Below are 19537 nucleotides of genomic sequence, written 5' to 3'. Positions count from 1 at the left end.
CGTTTTCCATAATCCAAAGTTACCATGACCAACGAATTTCGCAACTTCAAATTTTTCTCCTGACATCTGATACCAATTGTTAAAGAATCGGGCAAAGATAACGAAAGAACACAAGAATTTTAATGAGGTTTGGCAATGTGCTTACGTCCTCGGTTCCTAGGCGGCGTTAGAAATTTTATTCAATGTCTCATAGTTTTAGGTTACATCTCTATTTATAATAAAAAAACCTGGTACATAATTACATAATTAACCTTGTACCGTACCGCGGGGTTGTACCCCCGAACCCCCAACCCACATAATCGTAACCCTCTCTACGAGACTTTCTTTGTAAGGACTGTTGATGTTCGCTTCGCTCACTCCGCTCCATCCCCCTGTCCTCTTTACTGGTATATTTATGAGTCATACCTATCATATATCTCAACCATTCATGCCTGAACATTGTGTTTAGTGTAAATCGCGTGGCTCAATATATGAATGCCCCGTGTGAACAACATTGGACAGCCGTGAAGTGCATCATTCGTTATCTCAGTGGCACTTTGGATTATGGGTTAATTTTCCACAAAAATAACATTGATATTAAACTTGAAGCATTTGTTGATGTTGACTGAGTAGGCAACATTGATGATCGTCGTTCTATTTCTGGATTTTGTGTGTTCCTTAGCGGAAATTTGGTATATTGGTCGTCTAAACAACAACGCTCAGTCTTGAGGTCCACCAATGAAGCAGAATATCGTGGGATTGCAGAAGTTGTTACTAATGTTGTGTGGCTTACAGCTTTACTCAAAGATATGGGTATAATGTGCTCTAGTCAACCTGTCATTTGGAGCGACAATACAAATGTTATTGCCATGAGCGCAAACCCAGTATTTCACTCACGTTCGAAACACGTCGAGTTGGATTTACATTTCATTCGGGAAAAGTTTGATGATTGTAATGTTGCTGTTAATTATGTTCCTGCCTCACATCAGTGTGCAGATGAGTTAACCAAACCCTTGTCGAGGGCCTATTTTTACATGTTTAGAGATAGGATGCATGTCTCTAGAGGTGATGTTGAAGCTATAGAATATAGGGAGAATGTTAGCAAAAAAAACAAATATCAACTAGGTGTTAAAATGGTTATAACTGAATAGGTGACCTGGCATAACAAATAGATTCTTCTAGTATGGCATTTGTAAACAGGATAAACACAGGTTTTGTGAAATGAAAAAGCAGAGCATTTATGATTGTTTTCAATTTTTACAGAAAAGTTTTACAATAAATCTAACAGCGGCTGGCAAATGAGAATGTCACTTGGAAAGATATTGTTGCAGATAAAATTCTTAATTTGATATTATGATAGTTTCCTAGTTTATCGAAAAGTTCATTTTTTTGCTTTGTTAAATGAAGTAAGGCAATGATTTTCTTGAGCCTAATTTGTAGAGGTTTAGAGGTATAGGAGTTCACTTCTAGAATTGCATAGAAGGTTGATAGCTAACCAATATGTTTTTTTCAATGTATATATATACATAGGAATAGTAATGTTCAAAATAATATTGTTTACTTTTGCATGAGTATGATTGGGGCTGCAAATTTTAAATATTAGTAGGTTAGCTTGTTCGATATCTTTTGATGATGTGGAGGTTGTTAATCCATGGTTCATGCGTATGAGACGAAGTAGAGTACATTGGTATTCTAGCTGTTTTGTTGATATAGACGTATATTTACAGGAACCTGATTTATTGCTTTTGGACGAGCCTACAGATCACCTTGACCTCGATACAATCGAGTGGCTTGAAGGTTATCTCTAAAAGCAAGATGATCCAATGGTCATTATATCTCATGATCAAGCTTTTCTAGATCAGCTGTGTACAAAGATTGTGGAGACTGATATGGGTGTTTCCAGGACATTTGAGGGTAATTATTCTCAGTATGTTGAGGCAAAGGCAGCATGGGTTGAATCTCTGCATGGGAGAAGCAACAGAAGGAGATTGAGCAGACAAAAGACTTGATAAGCCAATTAGGTGTTGGGGCAAATTCTGGTCGTGCTTCTTCTGCTTAGAAGGTACGGTTGAGGAGGATTCATTCCTGAAATATATTCCATTTCAATTTCTAGGAATGCAAACTGTCTGCTTTAGTCATTGTTGTGTAAAGATGATTAGTTTTATGCCACCATAACATTATCAGGTAAATATGCATCTATTAATGATGAAATGAAATTACTCCCAGATTGCCAACCTTCTTGACTGACTGTAATCATTCAAATGAGTGTCATACTTCTTTCCTTGTCAAGTTTTATAATCACTTCTATCAGATGGATTAGTTTTCTATTCTGGACTACAAATGATGCACAATTTGGATCACATGAGGATGAAACCTGTGTATTTTTCTTGACATGATGATCAGAGAGTTAATTTGCATAAACATTATTTACCTATGAATAGTGGCATGGTACTTGGTTCTCTTATCATGTCTTTCCTCTACTTTTTCCATTTTAACTTTATTTCACCCGAGATAATTTGTCCTTAAGTTAGCCTCATGATTGTTTTGTATTCCTAAAATTAGTTCTCAGTAATGCCGTTGAAACTTTGTTTGGAGACTAAGATTGCTGCTGCTTGAAATTTTTGTATTGTATTTTCTTTCTTTTGATTTTGATGGTGTGTGCCACTTGATAGTTACCGGTTCATCATACTTTGTGCTAGTGTTTGATGAGATTAATTGTTTAGACTCTTAACGTTTTTTCTGGCTACTCCTGTGCGGTTACAGAAGCGGGAGAAAGTTCAAGAAGAGGAACAAATAGAGAAGCCATTTCAACGGAAACAAATGAAGATCAGGTTCCCTGAGCGTGGAAGAAGTGGAAGATCTGTTGCTACTATTAAGAATCTGGAATTTGGTTATGAAGATGAGGTGAGTTGAAATGTTTGATGGTTTAGATTTTCTTTTCGGCGGTCCTCTTTTTTGAAAAATATTTGATTTCTGTGTCAGATGCTTTTTAACAAGGCAAATCTTTCAATTGAAAGGGGAGATAAAATTGCCATTATTGGTCCAAATGGTTGTGGAAAGAGTACTGAAATAGATTATGGGTTTAGAGAAACCAAGTGGTGGTGAAGTGTTCCTTGGGGAGCATAACGTTCTACCAAATTATTTTGAGCAGAATCAGGTATGTCACCTCTGAGAATTCATTATTTGTATTGGAGATGATTATGATCTTCTTGCTTAGTACCTGAGCTCCTCTTTTGATTTGGATAAAACAGTGCTTCAGACAGTGGAAGAAGTTGCAGAGGACTGGAGAATTGATGATATTAAGGGTCTCCTTGGTCGTTGCAACTTCAAAGCCGATATGCTGGACAGGAAGGTTTCCCTATTGAATGGTGGTGAGAAGGTAAATACACTACATTTAGTTTTTTTTTCGAATGTTTTCTTTTGCTTTTATAGATTTCATAAAAAAAAACCCATTTCATTCATCACTCCTATACGATTTGGCAAAAATTCATTTAGTCAGAGGTTGTTGAGGGTGTTTTTAAAAATAATGTTTAATACTATACATGCTGATGAATTTCGACACAAGACTAACCTAATATAGTTCTGTTTAACGTTGCATGTCTGCATTCCTATTTCTTCCGAAGCCTCCCTGCACACACAATATTTGGTGAATTAATGCTGTTAGGTATGGCTCATAAATATACCAGTAAAGAGGACATGAGATGGAGCGGAGTGAGCGAAGCGAACATCAACTGTCCTTACAAAGAAAGTCTCGTTGTGGGGTTACGAATTATGTGGGTTGGGGGTGCGGGGGCTGCGCCCCCGCGGTACGGTACAGGGTTAATTTTGTAATTATGTACCAGGGTTTTCTATTATAAATAGAGATGTAACCTAGACCTAAAATATCATTGAATAAAAAAAAACTTCTAGCGCCGCCTAGGCACCGAGGACGTAAGCACATTGCCGAACCTCGTAAAATTCTCGTGTTCTTTTGTTTTCTTTACCCGTTTTCGTCAACAATTGGTATCAGATGTCAAGAGCAAAATTCGAAGTCGCGAAATTCGATGGTCAGGGTAACTTCGGATTATGGCAAACGAGGGTGAAGGATCTATTGGCGCAGCAAGGGATCTTGAAGGCTTTGCGATCTACAAAGCCGGCGTCGATGGATGAGGAAGATTGGGAAGAATTGCAGCAGCGAGCGGCAGGAACCATACGATTATGCTTGGCGGACGAGGTCATGTATCACGTCATGCATCTATCGTCTCCAGACGAAATTTGGAGGAAGTTGGAAAGTCAGTTTATGTCCAAATCCTTAACGACAAAACTGTATCTGAAGCAGCGGCTGTATGGGCTGAAGATGCAGGACGATCACGATTTGGCGCAACACGTGAATGTCTTCAATCAAATCGTTTCTGATCTGGCTCGGCTTGATGTGAAAATTGAGGATGAAGACAGAGCGATGATTCTGTTGTGTTCGTTGCCTCCCTCTTACGAACACATGGTGACTACTCTTACATATGGGAAAGAGACTATCAATGTTGAGGAGATTACTGCAGCCTTGTTGGCTCACAACCAGCGGAAGCAGAATGCAGGGGAAAGCTCTCAAGCCGATAGCTTATATGTCAAGGGTAATCGAGATCGTGGACGGAAGCCAGAGAAGGCAGGGTCCGGGAAGCGGAATTCCAGATCCAAATCCAGGGATAAGAAGACGATTCACTGTTACAAGTGCAAGGAGGCGGGACATATGAAGCGAGACTGTCCGAAGTTGAAAAAGCAGACTGATGAGAAGCGTGATGGCTCATCCAAGTCTGTGAACGTGGTCGAGGATGATAATTCTGATTGCAGTGAGGGTGATATGCTTTCTATTTCAACGACACAATTGACGGATGCTTGGATTCTTGATTCTGGATGTTCTTATCACATCACGCCAAATAGGGAATGGTTTTCGACATACAGGCCGGTTAATTCTGGTTCGGTTTATTTGGGTGATGATCGATGTTGCAATATTGTTGGTATTGGTGATGTCAAAATTAAGATGCACGATGGCTCCGTTCGGACGTTGAGTGGTGTTCGACATATCCCAGACTTGAAGAAGAATTTGATTTCCTTGGGCACTTTGCACAAGAATGGTTTTATCCCTAAGGCTGACGAGGATAGGGAAACCATTCGGATTGTTAAAGGAGCATTGACTGTGATGAAAGGCAAGATGACTGCAGGGAATATCTACAGATTGTTAGGGAGTACCGTTGCAGGTGGAGTTCACTCTGTTGAGTCCTGTGATGATACGACAAAATTGTGACATATGCGCCTTGCTCATCTTAGTGAACGTGGTATGGCAGAATTACACAAGAGAAACTTGTTGCATGGTGTCAAAAGCTGTAAGCTTGACTTTTGCAAGTATTGTGTTCTTGGTAAACAGACTAAAGTCCGTTTCAAGACTGCGAAGCACACAACTCAAGGGATTCTTGATTATGTGCATTCTGATGTATGGGGGCCTTCCACGACATCGTCTTTGGGTGGATCTAGGTACTATGTTACTTTTATTGATGATTTTTCACGGAAAGTTTGGGTGTATTTTTTGAAACAGAAATCTGAAGTTTTTGAGAAGTTCAAGCTGTGGAAAGCTGAGGTAGAAAACCAAACAGGACGAAAAATCAAGTGTTTGCGGTCTGAAAATGGTACGGAGTACACAGATTCACAGTTCCTACAATTCTGTAAGGAGCATGGGATTCAGAGGCATTTTACAGTGCGCAAGACACCACAACAGAATGGTGTTGCGGAACGAATGAACAGGTCGTTGAATGAAAGAGCCAGATGTTTGCGGTTGAATGCGGGGCTTCCCAAACACTTCTGGGCTGAGGCTGTTAACATGGCGTGTTACCTTATCAACAGATCGCCAAGGGCATCGCTGGCTGGGAAAGTTGCAGAAGAGGTATGGACTGGTCATGATGTTAGTTTTGATAACTTACGGATTTTTGGTTGTCCTGCTTATGTGCATGTACCTGCTGATGAGAGATCCAAACTTGATGCAAAATCGAAGGAGTGCATTTTTCTGGGTTACAAGAAAGGTGTCAAAGGATTCAAGTTCTAGGATCCAGTTGCGAAGAAAGTTTTGATTAGTAGAGATGTCGTTTTTGATGAACAATCCATGTTGCAACAGAAGCAAGACACGACAGTGGTGGATTTCGAGCAGTTTCCAGTTGAGAAACCAGAAACTTCTCAACCGACTTCTGGTGGTTCCACTACGGATGATTTGCAGGATTATAGTCTCGCCAGAGACAGGGTGAGACGGACGAATATAAAGCCTCCGAACAGATTGGGTTTTGAAGACTTGGTATCTTTTGCACTTATTGTTAGCAGTGATGATCCGGTTACTTTTCATGATGCCGTTACTAGTCAGGAAAACGACAAGTGGATGGCAGCCATGGTTGAGGAGATGGAGTCTTTGAATCACAATCGCACATGGGAGTTAGTTCCCCTTCCTGAGGGTAAGAAGCCGATTGGTTGCAAATGGGTGTATAAGAAGAAACCAGTAGTAACAGAAAAAGAGGGGGAGAAGTTCAAGGCTCGTTTGGTAGCGAAGGGTTTTTCACAACAGAAAGGAGTTGATTATGATGAAATATTTTCTCCTGTGGTCAGGCACACTTCAATCCGAGCAGTACTTGCATTGGTGGCTAGTTGGGATTTGCATTTAGAGCAGATGGATATTAAAACTGCTTTTTTGCATGGTGATTTAGAGGAGCAGATCTACATGCGGCAACCTGAAGGTTTCACTCAACCTGGAAATGAGCATTTAGTTTGCAGATTGAAGAAATCTTTGTACGGGTTGAAACAGTCTTCGAGACAGTGGTATAAACGGTTTGACTCCTATATGATCAAGATTGGCTACAACCGATGTGAGTATGATTGTTGTGTCTATGTTAAGAGCCTTGATGATGGTTCTTTTATTTTTTTATTATTGTATGTTGATGATATGTTGATTGCTGCGAAGAACATGGATGATGTTATCGGTTTGAAAACTTTATTGAGTCAGGAATTTGATATGAAAGATTTAGGTGCTGCAAAGAAAATTCTTGGAATGGAAATTTGTAGGGACAGAGACTCAAGGAAACTGCGGCTATCTCAACGGGGTTATGTTGAGAAAATGCTAGAAAGGTTTGCGATGAGCAGCGCAAAACCAGTTAGCACTCCATTGGCGAATCACTTTAAGCTCTCATCAGAACAGTGCCCCAAGACAGATAAGGAAGCTGAAGATATGGCAAAGGTTCCGTATTCTAATGCTGTTGGCTGCTTGATGTATGCGATGGTATGTACTCGTCCTGATTTAGCTCATGCTGTTAGTCAAGTTTGTAAGTACATGTCTAAACCTGGTAAGCAACATTGGGAAGCAGTCAAGTGGATCTTTCGGTACTTAAAGGGTACTGTGGGACATGGAATTGTTTTTGGGAGTCAGCGGGATAATCCTTTGGTTGTAGGATATGTGGATTCAGACTATGCAGGTGACTTGGATAATAGAAGATCTACGACAGGGTATGTATTTACTCTTGGTGGAGGGCCTATTTGTTGGAAGTCTACTGTTCAATCTATTGTGGCTCTATCTACAACTGAAGCTGAGTACATGGCAGCGGCTGAAGCTGCAAAAGAAGCTTTATGGCTTACTGGTTTAGTGAAGGAGTTGGGTATTCAACAAGGTGGAGTTCAGTTGCTTTGTGATAATCAAAGTGCTATTCACTTGGCTAAGAATCAGGTGTATCGTGCTAGAACTAAACATATTGATGTAAGGTTCCACAAGATCAGACAGTTGGTTGCATCTGGAGAGGTTTTGTTTCAGAAGGTACATACTGATGAAAATGCCGCTGATATGTTCACTAAGCCAGTTACGACAGACAAGTTCAAGCATTGCTTGGACTTGTTGAATGTTTCGAGTTGTTAAAGAATCAAGGTAACCCAACCCACATTGAATTTTCAAGAGGCAGGATATTCGCCAAGGTGGAGATTTGTTAGGTATGGCTCATAAATATACCAGTAAAGAGGACAGGAGATGGAGCGGAGTGAGCGAAGCGAACATCAACTGTCCTTACAAAGAAAGTCTCGTTGTGGGGTTACAAATTATGTGGGTTGGGGGTGCGGGGGCTGCGCCCCCGCGGTACGGTACAGGGTTAATTTTGTAATTATGTACCAGGGTTTTCTATTATAAATAGAGATGTAACCTAGACCTAAAATATCATTGAATAAAAAAAAACTTCTAGCGCCGCCTAGGCACCGAGGACGTAAGCACATTGCCGAACCTCGTAAAATTCTCGTGTTCTTTTGTTTTCTTTACCCGTTTTCGTCAACAAATGCGTATTGCATATTGTTTTTCATGCCTGAGATAATTATGTGTTGAAGGCATATATTTGAATTTTTTGTTTTCCTGTTCCATTCAGGCACGTCTTGCCTTTTGCAAATTCATGGTGAAACCATCAACCCTACTAGTTTTGGATGAACCGACTAATCATCTGGATATACCGACTAATCATCTGGATATACCCTCAAAAGAGATTCTAGAGGTTTGGTTTTGTCTTAGTCCTTCATCCTTTTATCCCGATATTGTAGCATTTTGATTTATCACTCATTTGTTGTGCAATCATTCAATTCAATCAGGAGGCAATCAGAGAGTACAGTGGCACTGTGATCACAGTATCTCATGACCGATACTTCATTAATTAGGCAAATAGTGAACAGAGTAGTTGTTGACGAAAACGGGTAAAGAAAACGAAAGAACACGAGAATTTTACGAGGTTCGGCAATGTGCTTACGTCCTCGGTGCCTAGGCGGCGCTAGAAGTTTTATTCAATGATATTTTAGGTCTAGGTTACATCTCTATTTATAATAGAAAACCCTGGTACATAATTACAAAATCAACCCTGTACCGTACCGCGGGGGCTGCGCCCTCACACCCCCAACCCACATAATTCGTAACCCCACAACGAGACTTTTTATGAGCCATACATAACAAATCTCCACCTTGGCGAATATCCTGCCCCTTGGAAACTTCAATGTGGGTTGGGTTACCTTGCTTCTTTAACAACTCGAAACATTCAACAAGTCCAAGCAATGCTTGAACTTGTCTGTCGTAACTGGCTTGGTGAACATATCAGCGGCATTCTCATCAGTATGTACCTTCTGAAACAAAACCTCTCCAGATGCAACCAACTCTCTGATCTTGTGGAACCTTACATCAATATGTTTAGTTCTAGCACGATACACCTGATTCTTAGCCAAGTGAATAGCACTTTGATTATCACAAAGCAACTGAACTCCACCTTGTTGAACACCCAACTCCTTCACTAAACCAGTAAGCCATAAAGCTTCTTTTGCAGCTTCAGCCGCTGCCATGTATTCAGCTTCAGTTGTAGATAGTGCCACGACAGATTGAACAGTAGACTTCCAGCAAATAGGCCCTCCACCAAGAGTAAACACATACCCTGTCGTAGATCTTCTATTATCCAAGTCACCTGCATAATCTGAATCCACATATCCTACAACCAAAGGATTATCCCGCTGACTCCCAAAAACAATTCCATGTCCCACAGTACCCTTTAAGTACCGAAAGATCCACTTGACTGCATCCCAATGTTGCTTACCAGGTTTAGACATGTACTTACAAACTTGACTAACAGCATGAGCTAAATCAGGACGAGTACATACCATCGCATACATCAAGCAGCCAACATCATTAGAATACGGAACCTTTGCCATATTTTCAGCTTCCTTATCTGTCTTAGGGCACTGTTCTGATGAGAGCTTAAAGTGATTCGCCAATGGAGTGCTAACTGGTTTCGCGCTACTCATCGCAAACCTTTCTAGCATTTTCTCAACATAACCCCGTTGAGATAGCCGCAGTTTCCTTGAGTCTCTGTCCCTGCAAATTTCCATTCCAAGAATTTTCTTTGCAGCACCTAAATCTTTCATATCAAATTCCTGACTCAATAAAGTTTTCAAACCGATAACATCATCCATGTTCTTCGCAGCAATCAACATATCATCAACATACAGTAATAGAAAAATAAAAGAACCATCATCAAGGCTCTTAACATAGACACAACAATCATACTCACATCGGTTGTAGCCAATCTTGATCATATAGGAGTCAAACCGTTTATACCACTGTCTCGGAGACTGTTTTAACCCGTACAAAGATTTCTTCAATCTGCAAACTAAATGCTCGTTTCCAGGTTGAGTGAAACCTTCAGGTTGCCGCATGTAGATCTGCTCCTCTAAATCACCATGCAAAAAAGCAGTTTTAACATCCATCTGCTCTAAATGCAAATCCCAACTAGCCACCAATGCAAGTACTGCTCGGATTGAAGTGTGCCTGACCACAGGAGAAAAGATTTCATCATAATCAACTCCTTTCTGCTATGAAAAACCCTTCGCTACCAAACGAGCCTTGAACTTCTCCCCCTCTTTTCTGTTACTGTGGTTTCTTCTTATACACCCATTTGCAACCAATCGGCTTCTTACCCTCAGGAAGGGGAACTAACTCCCATGTGCGATTGTGATTCAAAGACTCCATCTCCTCAACCATGGCTGCCATCCACTTGTCGTTTTCCTGACTAGTAACGGCATCATGAAAAGTAACTGGATCATCACTGCTAACAGTAAGTGCAAAAGATACCAAGTCTTCAAAACCCAATCTGTTCGGAGGCTTTATATTCGTCCGTCTCACCCTGTCTCTGGCGAGACTATAATCCTGCAAATCATCCGTAGTGGAACCACCAGAAGTCGGTTGAGAAGTTTCTGGTTTCTCAACTGGAAACTGCTCGAAATCTACCACTGTCGTGTCTTGCTTCTGCTGCAACATAGACTGTTCATCAAAAACGACATCTCTACTAATCACAACTTTCTTCGTAACTGGATCCCAGAACTTGAATCCTTTGACACCTTTCTTGTAACCCAGAAAAATGCACTCCTTCGATTTTGCATCAAGTTTGGATCTCTCATCAGCAGGTACATGCACATAAGCAGGACAACCAAAAATCCGTAAGTTATCAAAACTAAACATCATGACCAGTCCATACCTCTTCTGCAACTTTCCCAGCCAGCGATGCCCTTGGCGATCTGTTGATAAGGTAACACGCCATGTTAACAGCCTCAGCCCAGAAGTGTTTGGGAAGCCCCGCATTCAACCGCAAACATCTGGCTCTTTCATTCAACGACCTGTTCATTCGTTCCGCAACACCATTCTGTTGTGGTGTCTTGCGCACTGTAAAATGCCTTTGAATCCCATGCTCCTTACAGAATTGTAGGAACCGTGAATATGTGTACTCCGTACCATTATCAGACCGCAAACACTTGATTTTTCGTCCTGTTTGGTTTTCTACCTCAGCTTTCCACAGCTTGAACTTCTCAAAAACTTCAGATTTCTGTTTCAAAAAATACACCCAAACTTTCCGTGAAAAATCATCAATAAAAGTAACATAGTACCTAGATCCACCCAAAGACGATGTCGTGGAAGGCCCCCATACATCAGAATGCACATAATCAAGAATCCCTTGAGTTGTGTGCTTCGCAGTCTTGAAACGGACTTTAGTCTGTTTACCAAGAACACAATACTTGCAAAAATCGAGCTTACAGCTTTTGACACCATGCAACAAGTTTCTCTTGTGTAATTCTGCCATACCACGTTCACTAAGATGAGCAAGGCGCATATGCCACAATTTTGTCGTATCATCACAGGACTCAACAGAGTGAACTCCACCTGCAACGGTACTCCCTAACAATCTGTAGATATTCCCTGCAGTCATCTTGCCTTTCATCACAGTCAATGCTCCTTTAACAATCCGAATGGTTTCCCTATCCTCGTCAGCCTTAGGGATAAAACCATTCTTGTGCAAAGTGCCCAAGGAAATCAAATTCTTCTTCAAGTCTGGGATATGTCGAACACCACTCAACGTCCGAACGGAGCCATCGTGCATCTTAATTCTGACATCACCAATACCAACAATATTGCAACATCGATCATCACCCAAATAAACCGAACCAGAATTAACCGGCCTGTATGTCGAAAACCATTCCCTATTTGGCGTGATGTGATAAGAACATCCAGAATCAAGAATCCAAGCATCCGTCAATTGTGTCGTTGAAATAGAAAGCATATCACCCTCACTGCAATCAGAAGTATCATCCTCGACCACGTTCACAGACTTGGATGAGCCATCACGCTTCTCATCGGTCTGCTTTTTCAACTTCGGACAGTCTCGCTTCATATGTCCCGCCTCCTTGCACTTGTAACAGTGAATCGTCTTCTTATCCCTGGATTTGGATCTGGAATTCCGCTTCCCGGACCCTGCCTTCTCTGGCTTCCGTCCACGATCTCGATTACCCTTGACATATAAGCTATCGGCTTGAGAGCTTTCCCCTGCATTCTGCTTCCGCTGGTTGTGAGCCAACAAGGCTGCAGTAATCTCCTCAACGTTGATAGTCTCTTTCCCATATGTAAGAGTAGTCACCATGTGTTCGTAAGAGGAAGGCAACGAACACAACAGAATCATCGCTCTGTCTTCATCCTCAATTTTCACATCAAGCCGAGCCATATCAGAAACGATTTGATTGAAGACATTCACGTGTTGCGCCAAATCGTGATCGTCCTGCATCTTCAGCCCATACAGCCGCTGCTTCAGATACAGTTTTGTCGTTAAGGATTTGGACATAAACTGACTTTCCAACTTCCTCCAAATTTCGTCTGGAGACGATAGATGCATGACGTGATACATGACCTCGTCCGCCAAGCATAATCGTATGGTTCCTGCCGCTCGCTGCTGCAATTCTTCCCAATCTTCCTCATCCATCGACGCCGGCTTTGTAGGTCGCAAAGCCTTCAAGATCCCTTGCTGCGCCAATAGATCCTTCACCCTCGTTTGCCATAATCCGAAGTTACCCTGACCATCGAATTTCGCGACTTCGAATTTTGCTCCTGACATCTGATACCAATTGTTGACGAAAACGGGTAAAGAAAACGAAAGAACACGAGAATTTTACGAGGTTCGGCAATGTGCTTACGTCCTCGGTGCCTAGGCGGCGCTAGAAGTTTTATTCAATGATATTTTAGGTCTAGGTTACATCTCTATTTATAATAGAAAACCCTGGTACATAATTACAAAATCAACCCTGTACCGTACCGCGGGGGCTGCGCCCCCACACCCCCAACCCACATAATTCGTAACCCCACAACGAGACTTTTATGAGCCATACATAACAGTAGTGGAAGTAAAAGACGGGCATTTGCAGGACTATGCAGGCGACTACAATGTATGGTTTTCAATCGGCAACTCAGATAAATGTTTGCTATTTTTCTCCATCACCTATTGATGGTATTCACCTGAAATGTGGTGTTCAATGAGTTGTTTCTTATTTGATTAATCGTTCTGAAATGAACAGTACTATCTGGAGAAGAACCTAGAGGCAAGGGAGAAGGAACTGGAGCGTGAGGCGGAACTTGAAGAGAAAGTTCCGAAAGTGAAAGCGAAATCAAAGATGTCAAAGGTAAGCAAATACGTGGTTTGTAAACTGGGGAGGTAATGGTGTAGATGATAACATGAAACTTGGCTTGGTGGTTTGAACAGGCGGAGAAGGATCAAAAGAAACAAAAAAGGCAGGCATTTCAAGCAGCTAAACAAAAGTCCAAAGGGCTCAAGAATTCCAAGAGATGGAACTGAAATCTATACCACGCATTGATTAAAGCACCCAAGAATTGAATGACCACCTCCGCCATCTGTATATAATAATTTGATAGGAATTGAAGCTCTTATATCAATGTAGAAGCTTCGTAACTCGCAGCCGGTTTCAAATCCTTGTTTTTATTTGAAGGTGGTTTGCAATTCATAAACGGTGAACTTTTTCTTTTTGATTAAATAAATGGTGAACTTCATTGGAGGAGTGGAAGGAACTTCATGCTCAAATCTATGTACATCAGCATGTTTTTAGTTATCTAAATTGGTTTAACTCAATCATTAAAGAATGTTAAATGAATTATTGAAAATAAAATTGTTTAATAATTAGAATAAAATTAATTCAATAACTAAATAGATTGTTTATCCTAATGCCAAGAAATGTCTAGAAGGGATGCCTAAAAGCAAGGTGATGGCACCACGTTTCAGTAGAACGTGTCCGAACATGAAAGCATCCCCCAACTACAAACCTGCAGACACCACTTCCTCTTTTCGAATATTCAGTTCTGCAAATTTTAAGAATGAATAGATCTAGAGCAACACCCTTGTCACTGTTTCTTCTCTGGTTAGTCATCCTATCCCACCAAATTCGACCCCTACTTTGCCAAGAAACACAGAACAATGAAGAGAAGCCAACTATGTTCCAGTTACTGTCAAACACCCTTCCGTTGTTGAAGAAATCCCATAAGAGTTATTGGGAAAAGATGAAAGCCATCGTCCACGAGCTCCAGTTGCACTTTACCCCTCCAAGTCTCGAGTAAGAACATCATTTGCACTGCATGACGTTCCCTGTTTTTGTTTATTACATACTATGATGAATCCATTTTACTATGTTTGTATTGTTAGTTTTAGGGGCACAGGAAAAGGCCCAGCTGCAGCTGTTGGTGCGGGAGAGAAGGTGAAAGAAGCAGTGAAGGACAGCATCGGAACAAGTGAAGCCATCGCTAAAGAAACTGCGAAGTCTGCTGCAGAAGCTATCCACAGAACCACCGAGAAGCTCAAAGGGACTGCCCCTGACTCTGGTCAACAAGAATCTCGCGATGAGCTGTAAACTAAAATCCCACTAACCTATCTTATATCATAGATGTGTGTTTGTGTTTTGTTTTGCCATCTACCTGTATGATTGTAATAATAATGCTTGAAGTAAATTAGAATTTGTGTATTTGCAACATTCTTGTATTTCCATTATTTTATATAACAAGGATGACTGATAGTTAATCCATCAGATTGGCCCAGTCCCAATTCTATTGGGTCTACAGTGAGGATTAAGGACTATAGCCTCTCTTTCCTACGGGCTGGATTTTTAACAGCTCAGCCACCAAAAAAAGCCTAGAGTGTCAACTGGAAAAGTAAATCTTTCAAGCAGCTGACCGTTTTAGGCAACAAGATAAGCATAGTTGTAAGTATAGATTCATGTAGAAGAAGAAGATGAAGGTTGCAGGGTCCAAGCATTAGGAGCCATAAGGGGCATTTGATTATAGTAAAGCATGGATGGGGTGTCATGGTTGTGAACACCATCGTATGTAGTTATCACGTAACTCTTGTCATTTATGTCCCTTTCTATCCTCTTCTTCACATTGCATCCTCCACTTGAACATTTATAATAATTCCTGCATTACCCAACAATGTATTCCACATCTTCATCAACCAACAATACAATATGAAACATACACATACACCATATATGTATTTCACATCATCATCAACCAACAAATCAATCGGGGTTATATATATTTAACAAAAAATATACACATACACATTTTTTTAACTCATAAATCATAATCTTCTTGTTTATCGTCAAAAATAGGGATTTGAAATTTTCGAAATAGAATATCTCAAAATATAAGGTCTATTTTGAAAAGAAAGAGTATAATAAAGCCGAAGTACCAAGTAAAAGTAGATGCCTCTATATGCTCATGAACAGCTATTTCTACAATCCTATATATACTTTCATCTTTGACGACAAACGTATAATAATTGTTTAAAATTATCTGAAATATGTTGGCCTTAATAAAACTAAAAATATGACTCATTTGAAATATAGACTTGATCAAGTATTGATCTTGGACCAATCACGTGTTCAGAAATAGAGATAATTTATTTCAGAGTTAAATATTGTTTAAGTATTCTAAAATGAAAATTTAGATATGCATTTTTTTAAAGTTTTTAGTTTTATGTACTTAACTTCTTTAATTATTATATCATATCGAATATGACACGTCTTTCTGATATTTATGCATATATATATATATATATATATATTTGAGTAGTAGTGATGATTTGTAAGTTATCTGATTATATAAGTATTCATGTGAGTCATAAGATGAATAATTTATACATATATCTATAAATAATCGAATAGTTGCCGTATTGCCGTAGTTTATTTTTTATTTTTGCTTTACTTAGATGTGAAAGGACATGAGGACAAAAACACCTAAAATATTAATTATTCAGTTATTTTTTAATTCAATAAAATTTTATAATTTTATAATGATATGTTAATATCTAACTCTAATAATATATGAAATTATATATATTAAATATATGATGATTTTTCAAAGTAATTTAGAGAGATGTATAAAAGTGTACATACACATCAGTAATCACCTTACCCTACTCAGATTTTTATTTTTGTTAAACTGCTGGCATCCGAATCCTATATTTAATGCATATTTAAGAGAGAAAAAAGCAAGTTCAGATGACATAAAGATATATTCACAGCAATATTGAAATGTGAAAATTTTGATAGCAGCAAAGCATATTTTGCTCTGATGTGGTCCAGCACTCAGAACTGTGCTTTTAAATTTTGAGAAAAGCTATCGAGTTGGTCTTTTCACAGCTTCCACGGTTGTCCATGGTGTCTTAAACTAGGAACGAAGGTAGAATTTTATGCAATTTTAGTGTAGGTGGAGTGATGGATGCGTTTTCTACTTGAACGATGAATGCAAAACTAGCTTTGGTGTGGACAAACGCAGCAGCCCACAGTGTATGTATGTGGAGTGATGGATGCACCTTGTTGGGGCATGTTTGATGTGATGGGATTTATGATCAACTCTACACGGAGTGCAAAACCATGTGCGTCGGACGTGGTAGAAAGGGAAATAAAGTTATTTGTACTTCTCTTCTTTGATACAAAGAGGTATGTTTTCAAATAATACAAAAAAATTCATGCTTACTAATTAGCAAATTGCTGCAAATTGTTGAAGATTTAAACTATAATAATATCAAAATCCCACATGCTGCCTCATTTTATGATATAAAAAAACCAAATCCATTGTTTTTAGACAGATTTTCTGCATACTTAAATATAATTATTATTTCCATTTCAGCACGAGGAACAAGAAGAAGTTAATTATCAAGTTGAAAGTATTATATTTTTAATATAGATGTATACAAAGTTATGGGGTCCGCTTACTATTGAAACCATGATGATGAGATCCATCAGTGAAACTGAATAATTTCATTATCTTAATCATATATTTCATGCAATTAATAAGATAAAATCAGGAAACTACCTTGGGTTGGGGCTGTTCTTGATGGACTTTTTACCATATTTCCTCCATTTGTATCCATCATCGATCACGTCCATCTCCGACTTCATTCTAAACGCAACTCGAACCCCCAGGTCCGATTTGTTTTTCCCCACTCCATTTTTGCATTTTCTGCAATTTTTTAACCCAAAAAATCAATAAATACCTTAAACGAAGGGAGAAAAGATCCATTGAGCAGCTCGTAATATATATCACTTGCATGTTACTATTTTTGGAGGTTGCACCACTCAGTTCAGTAGCGGCAGCCATGTCTTTCTCCGTCGAAGCCATACTTTGCGGCGAGTAGGCATCGTCGTCGTCGAAGATGCTGTCATCGAGCATAAGATAATCGGAGAACTGGAAATCGGACATGGGATTGGGGGTTTCAGGGAAGAAGGTGTAATTAGGGTTAAAGTTAGGGTTTTGATGAGAAAAGTCCATTTTCTAAGGAAAAACTGGACTTTGGTCTTGGACAGTGTTGTAGGAAGGGGAGCTTGTTTGGCATAGCTGCAAACGATTTTATACATTTAATTTTAAATATCCTAAACAATATAATTCTTTTTCCAATTTTTAATTTTATGAGCTGCTGCTTCATCGACACTTCCTGGAGCGATGCAACGAAGGTTCTTTGGTGCTGCCACGTGGTATGATGACGTCATATGGGTGACTTGTGCATTTAACTTTATTGCGTTACAGTAAGGGACCGCTTGTTATGTATTACACAACTCGTTGCTTTTGGTAGGCGGGGAATTATTGGGTTTTTTTTCAGGGGATAAATAAAGGATCGTGTGTAAAACTTGATTGTGTCACGGACGCGAATTTGTTGACAAGGTCAGCTCATACCAGATTATTTGTGGGGTCACAATCAGCACAAGGCAGTCTACTTCTACCGTGGGTTAAGACCAACACCCATCAGGATGAGACAGACGCAACCCAAATGGCTCACGAGGACCACGTCGAGATCAAAGTGCACACAGCGCCTCACAGGGTCAATACATGCCCGCCCCAAACTACCTACAAGCACAGCCAACGCACGTCAAGGACTGTCAAGGGCTCTAGCCAGCACACAATGAGACACACTAGGGGTTGGGGCCAACGCACATCGGGTGTGCGCCTAGAACTGAGATGAGAGAACAAAGGGGTTCGCTTAGGGGTGAAGGCAGCGCATATCGAGGGTACACAGGGTCGAGACCTGCCCACATTGTGGGTGCACTAAGGGCCAAGGCCAACACCGACTTAGGGATTGTCCACCTAGCAAGGTCGGCCATTACTTGGAAAAACTAGGACAAGTAGTATAGTTCTTAGTTGAATAGGACTCAAATATTAGAGTTTTAACTAAAGAGTTTTACTTGTAGTTAAGCTAGGAGTAGTCATTGAATGTAAGGGAATTTCATTATAAAGGAGGTCTCCCCGAGCTCCCTTGGATATAGAGAGTTTTTGTGTGAATAAACTTACGCATCCGTGCCAAAAATTTCTTCCACATACGCTCATTTACATTTTTAATGTTTTTCCATCGTACTTATCGTCATAACAACATTAATCGAGGAGTTTAGGCTAACTTAGAAGCCAAGCGACCGAAAAAGGCATCTTAGGGTCGCACATATCGCTTAGCCGACAGTCTAGCCCCGTGACAAGTGGTATCAGAGTGAGGTTCGTTGTTGGATGAGATGGCTTCACAACGCAACGATGCAACGAGGTCCGAGGGAGTCGAGACCCGTAACACAGGAAAGACGAGAGACTCTTCAAAGGACATTATCACATTGTTCCAAGGTAAGATCGCTAAACCCGAAGACTCCGTACGGGAGGCTAAGGAGGTGTTGGATCAATTGGAATCAATCAACCTAGAAAAGTTAGGGTCCCTAGATCTAGAGAAGCTTGAAGCCTTAAAGAATATCCAAGAGGAAGTGCAGGTTACACTCAACGGATCAGATGCGAAGTGTTTCAAACACGATGATGCCTTGGAAGCCCAAATCCTGACCTTAACACAAGAGGTTGAAGAACTTAAAAACCAGGTTCCAGAACCGAGGTCAAGACCTGAAGTAAGAGATCGAACAACTCAAGACCGAGATGGCCTTGTACAAGGCTACCGTGGCTGGTAGCATGCTAACCAGCGCCCCCAAAGGCCGGGCCAAGGTCCCTAAACCAAAAAAGTTTAAAGGACTAGGTCGGCCAAAGACATTGAAAATGTAACCCCCCTCAAACCGATGCGGGTAACCCGATCCGATCTGGGGTGTCACATTAGGGCCACCGGAGCGACCCACTGTAAAAATATCGGAAAATTTGAAACTTTTATTAAAACATGTAACTCATAAAATGATTTATTAGTATGTAGAAATA

The 19537-nt window shown here is 40.3% G+C and overlaps 2 protein-coding genes and 1 pseudogene across 2 annotated transcripts; 2 read left to right on the top strand and 1 right to left on the bottom strand.

Annotated features, from left to right (window-relative positions):
- LOC120145628 overlaps positions 1–13672 on the top strand; it is a 42734-nt pseudogene extending 29062 nt beyond the window's left edge.
- Positions 13673–14106: 434 nt separating this feature from the next.
- LOC120145617 lies at positions 14107–14736 on the top strand. The gene is made up of 2 exons (XM_039159426.1): positions 14107–14427; positions 14517–14736. Exons 1-2 carry the CDS (start codon positions 14192–14194, stop codon positions 14719–14721), a joined length of 441 nt encoding a protein of 146 aa, XP_039015357.1. The 5' UTR covers positions 14107–14191; the 3' UTR covers positions 14722–14736.
- Positions 14737–15012: 276 nt separating this feature from the next.
- On the bottom strand, positions 15013–17656 carry LOC120145605 (probable WRKY transcription factor 51). Its single transcript, XM_039159422.1, has 3 exons — positions 17421–17656; positions 17186–17332; positions 15013–15280 (listed from the first exon to the last, which is right to left on the bottom strand). Exons 1-3 carry the CDS (start codon positions 17639–17641, stop codon positions 15082–15084), a joined length of 567 nt encoding a protein of 188 aa, XP_039015353.1. The 5' UTR covers positions 17642–17656; the 3' UTR covers positions 15013–15081.
- Between the last annotated feature and the right edge of the window lie 1881 nt (positions 17657–19537).

Source organism: Hibiscus syriacus, unplaced genomic scaffold (assembly GCF_006381635.1).
Source record: "Hibiscus syriacus cultivar Baekdansim isolate YM2019G1 unplaced genomic scaffold, ASM638163v2 tig00002426_pilon, whole genome shotgun sequence".
In the NCBI taxonomy this organism is placed as follows: Eukaryota; Viridiplantae; Streptophyta; class Magnoliopsida; order Malvales; family Malvaceae; genus Hibiscus; species Hibiscus syriacus.
This window is presented reverse-complemented; position numbering and strand designations above follow the sequence as displayed.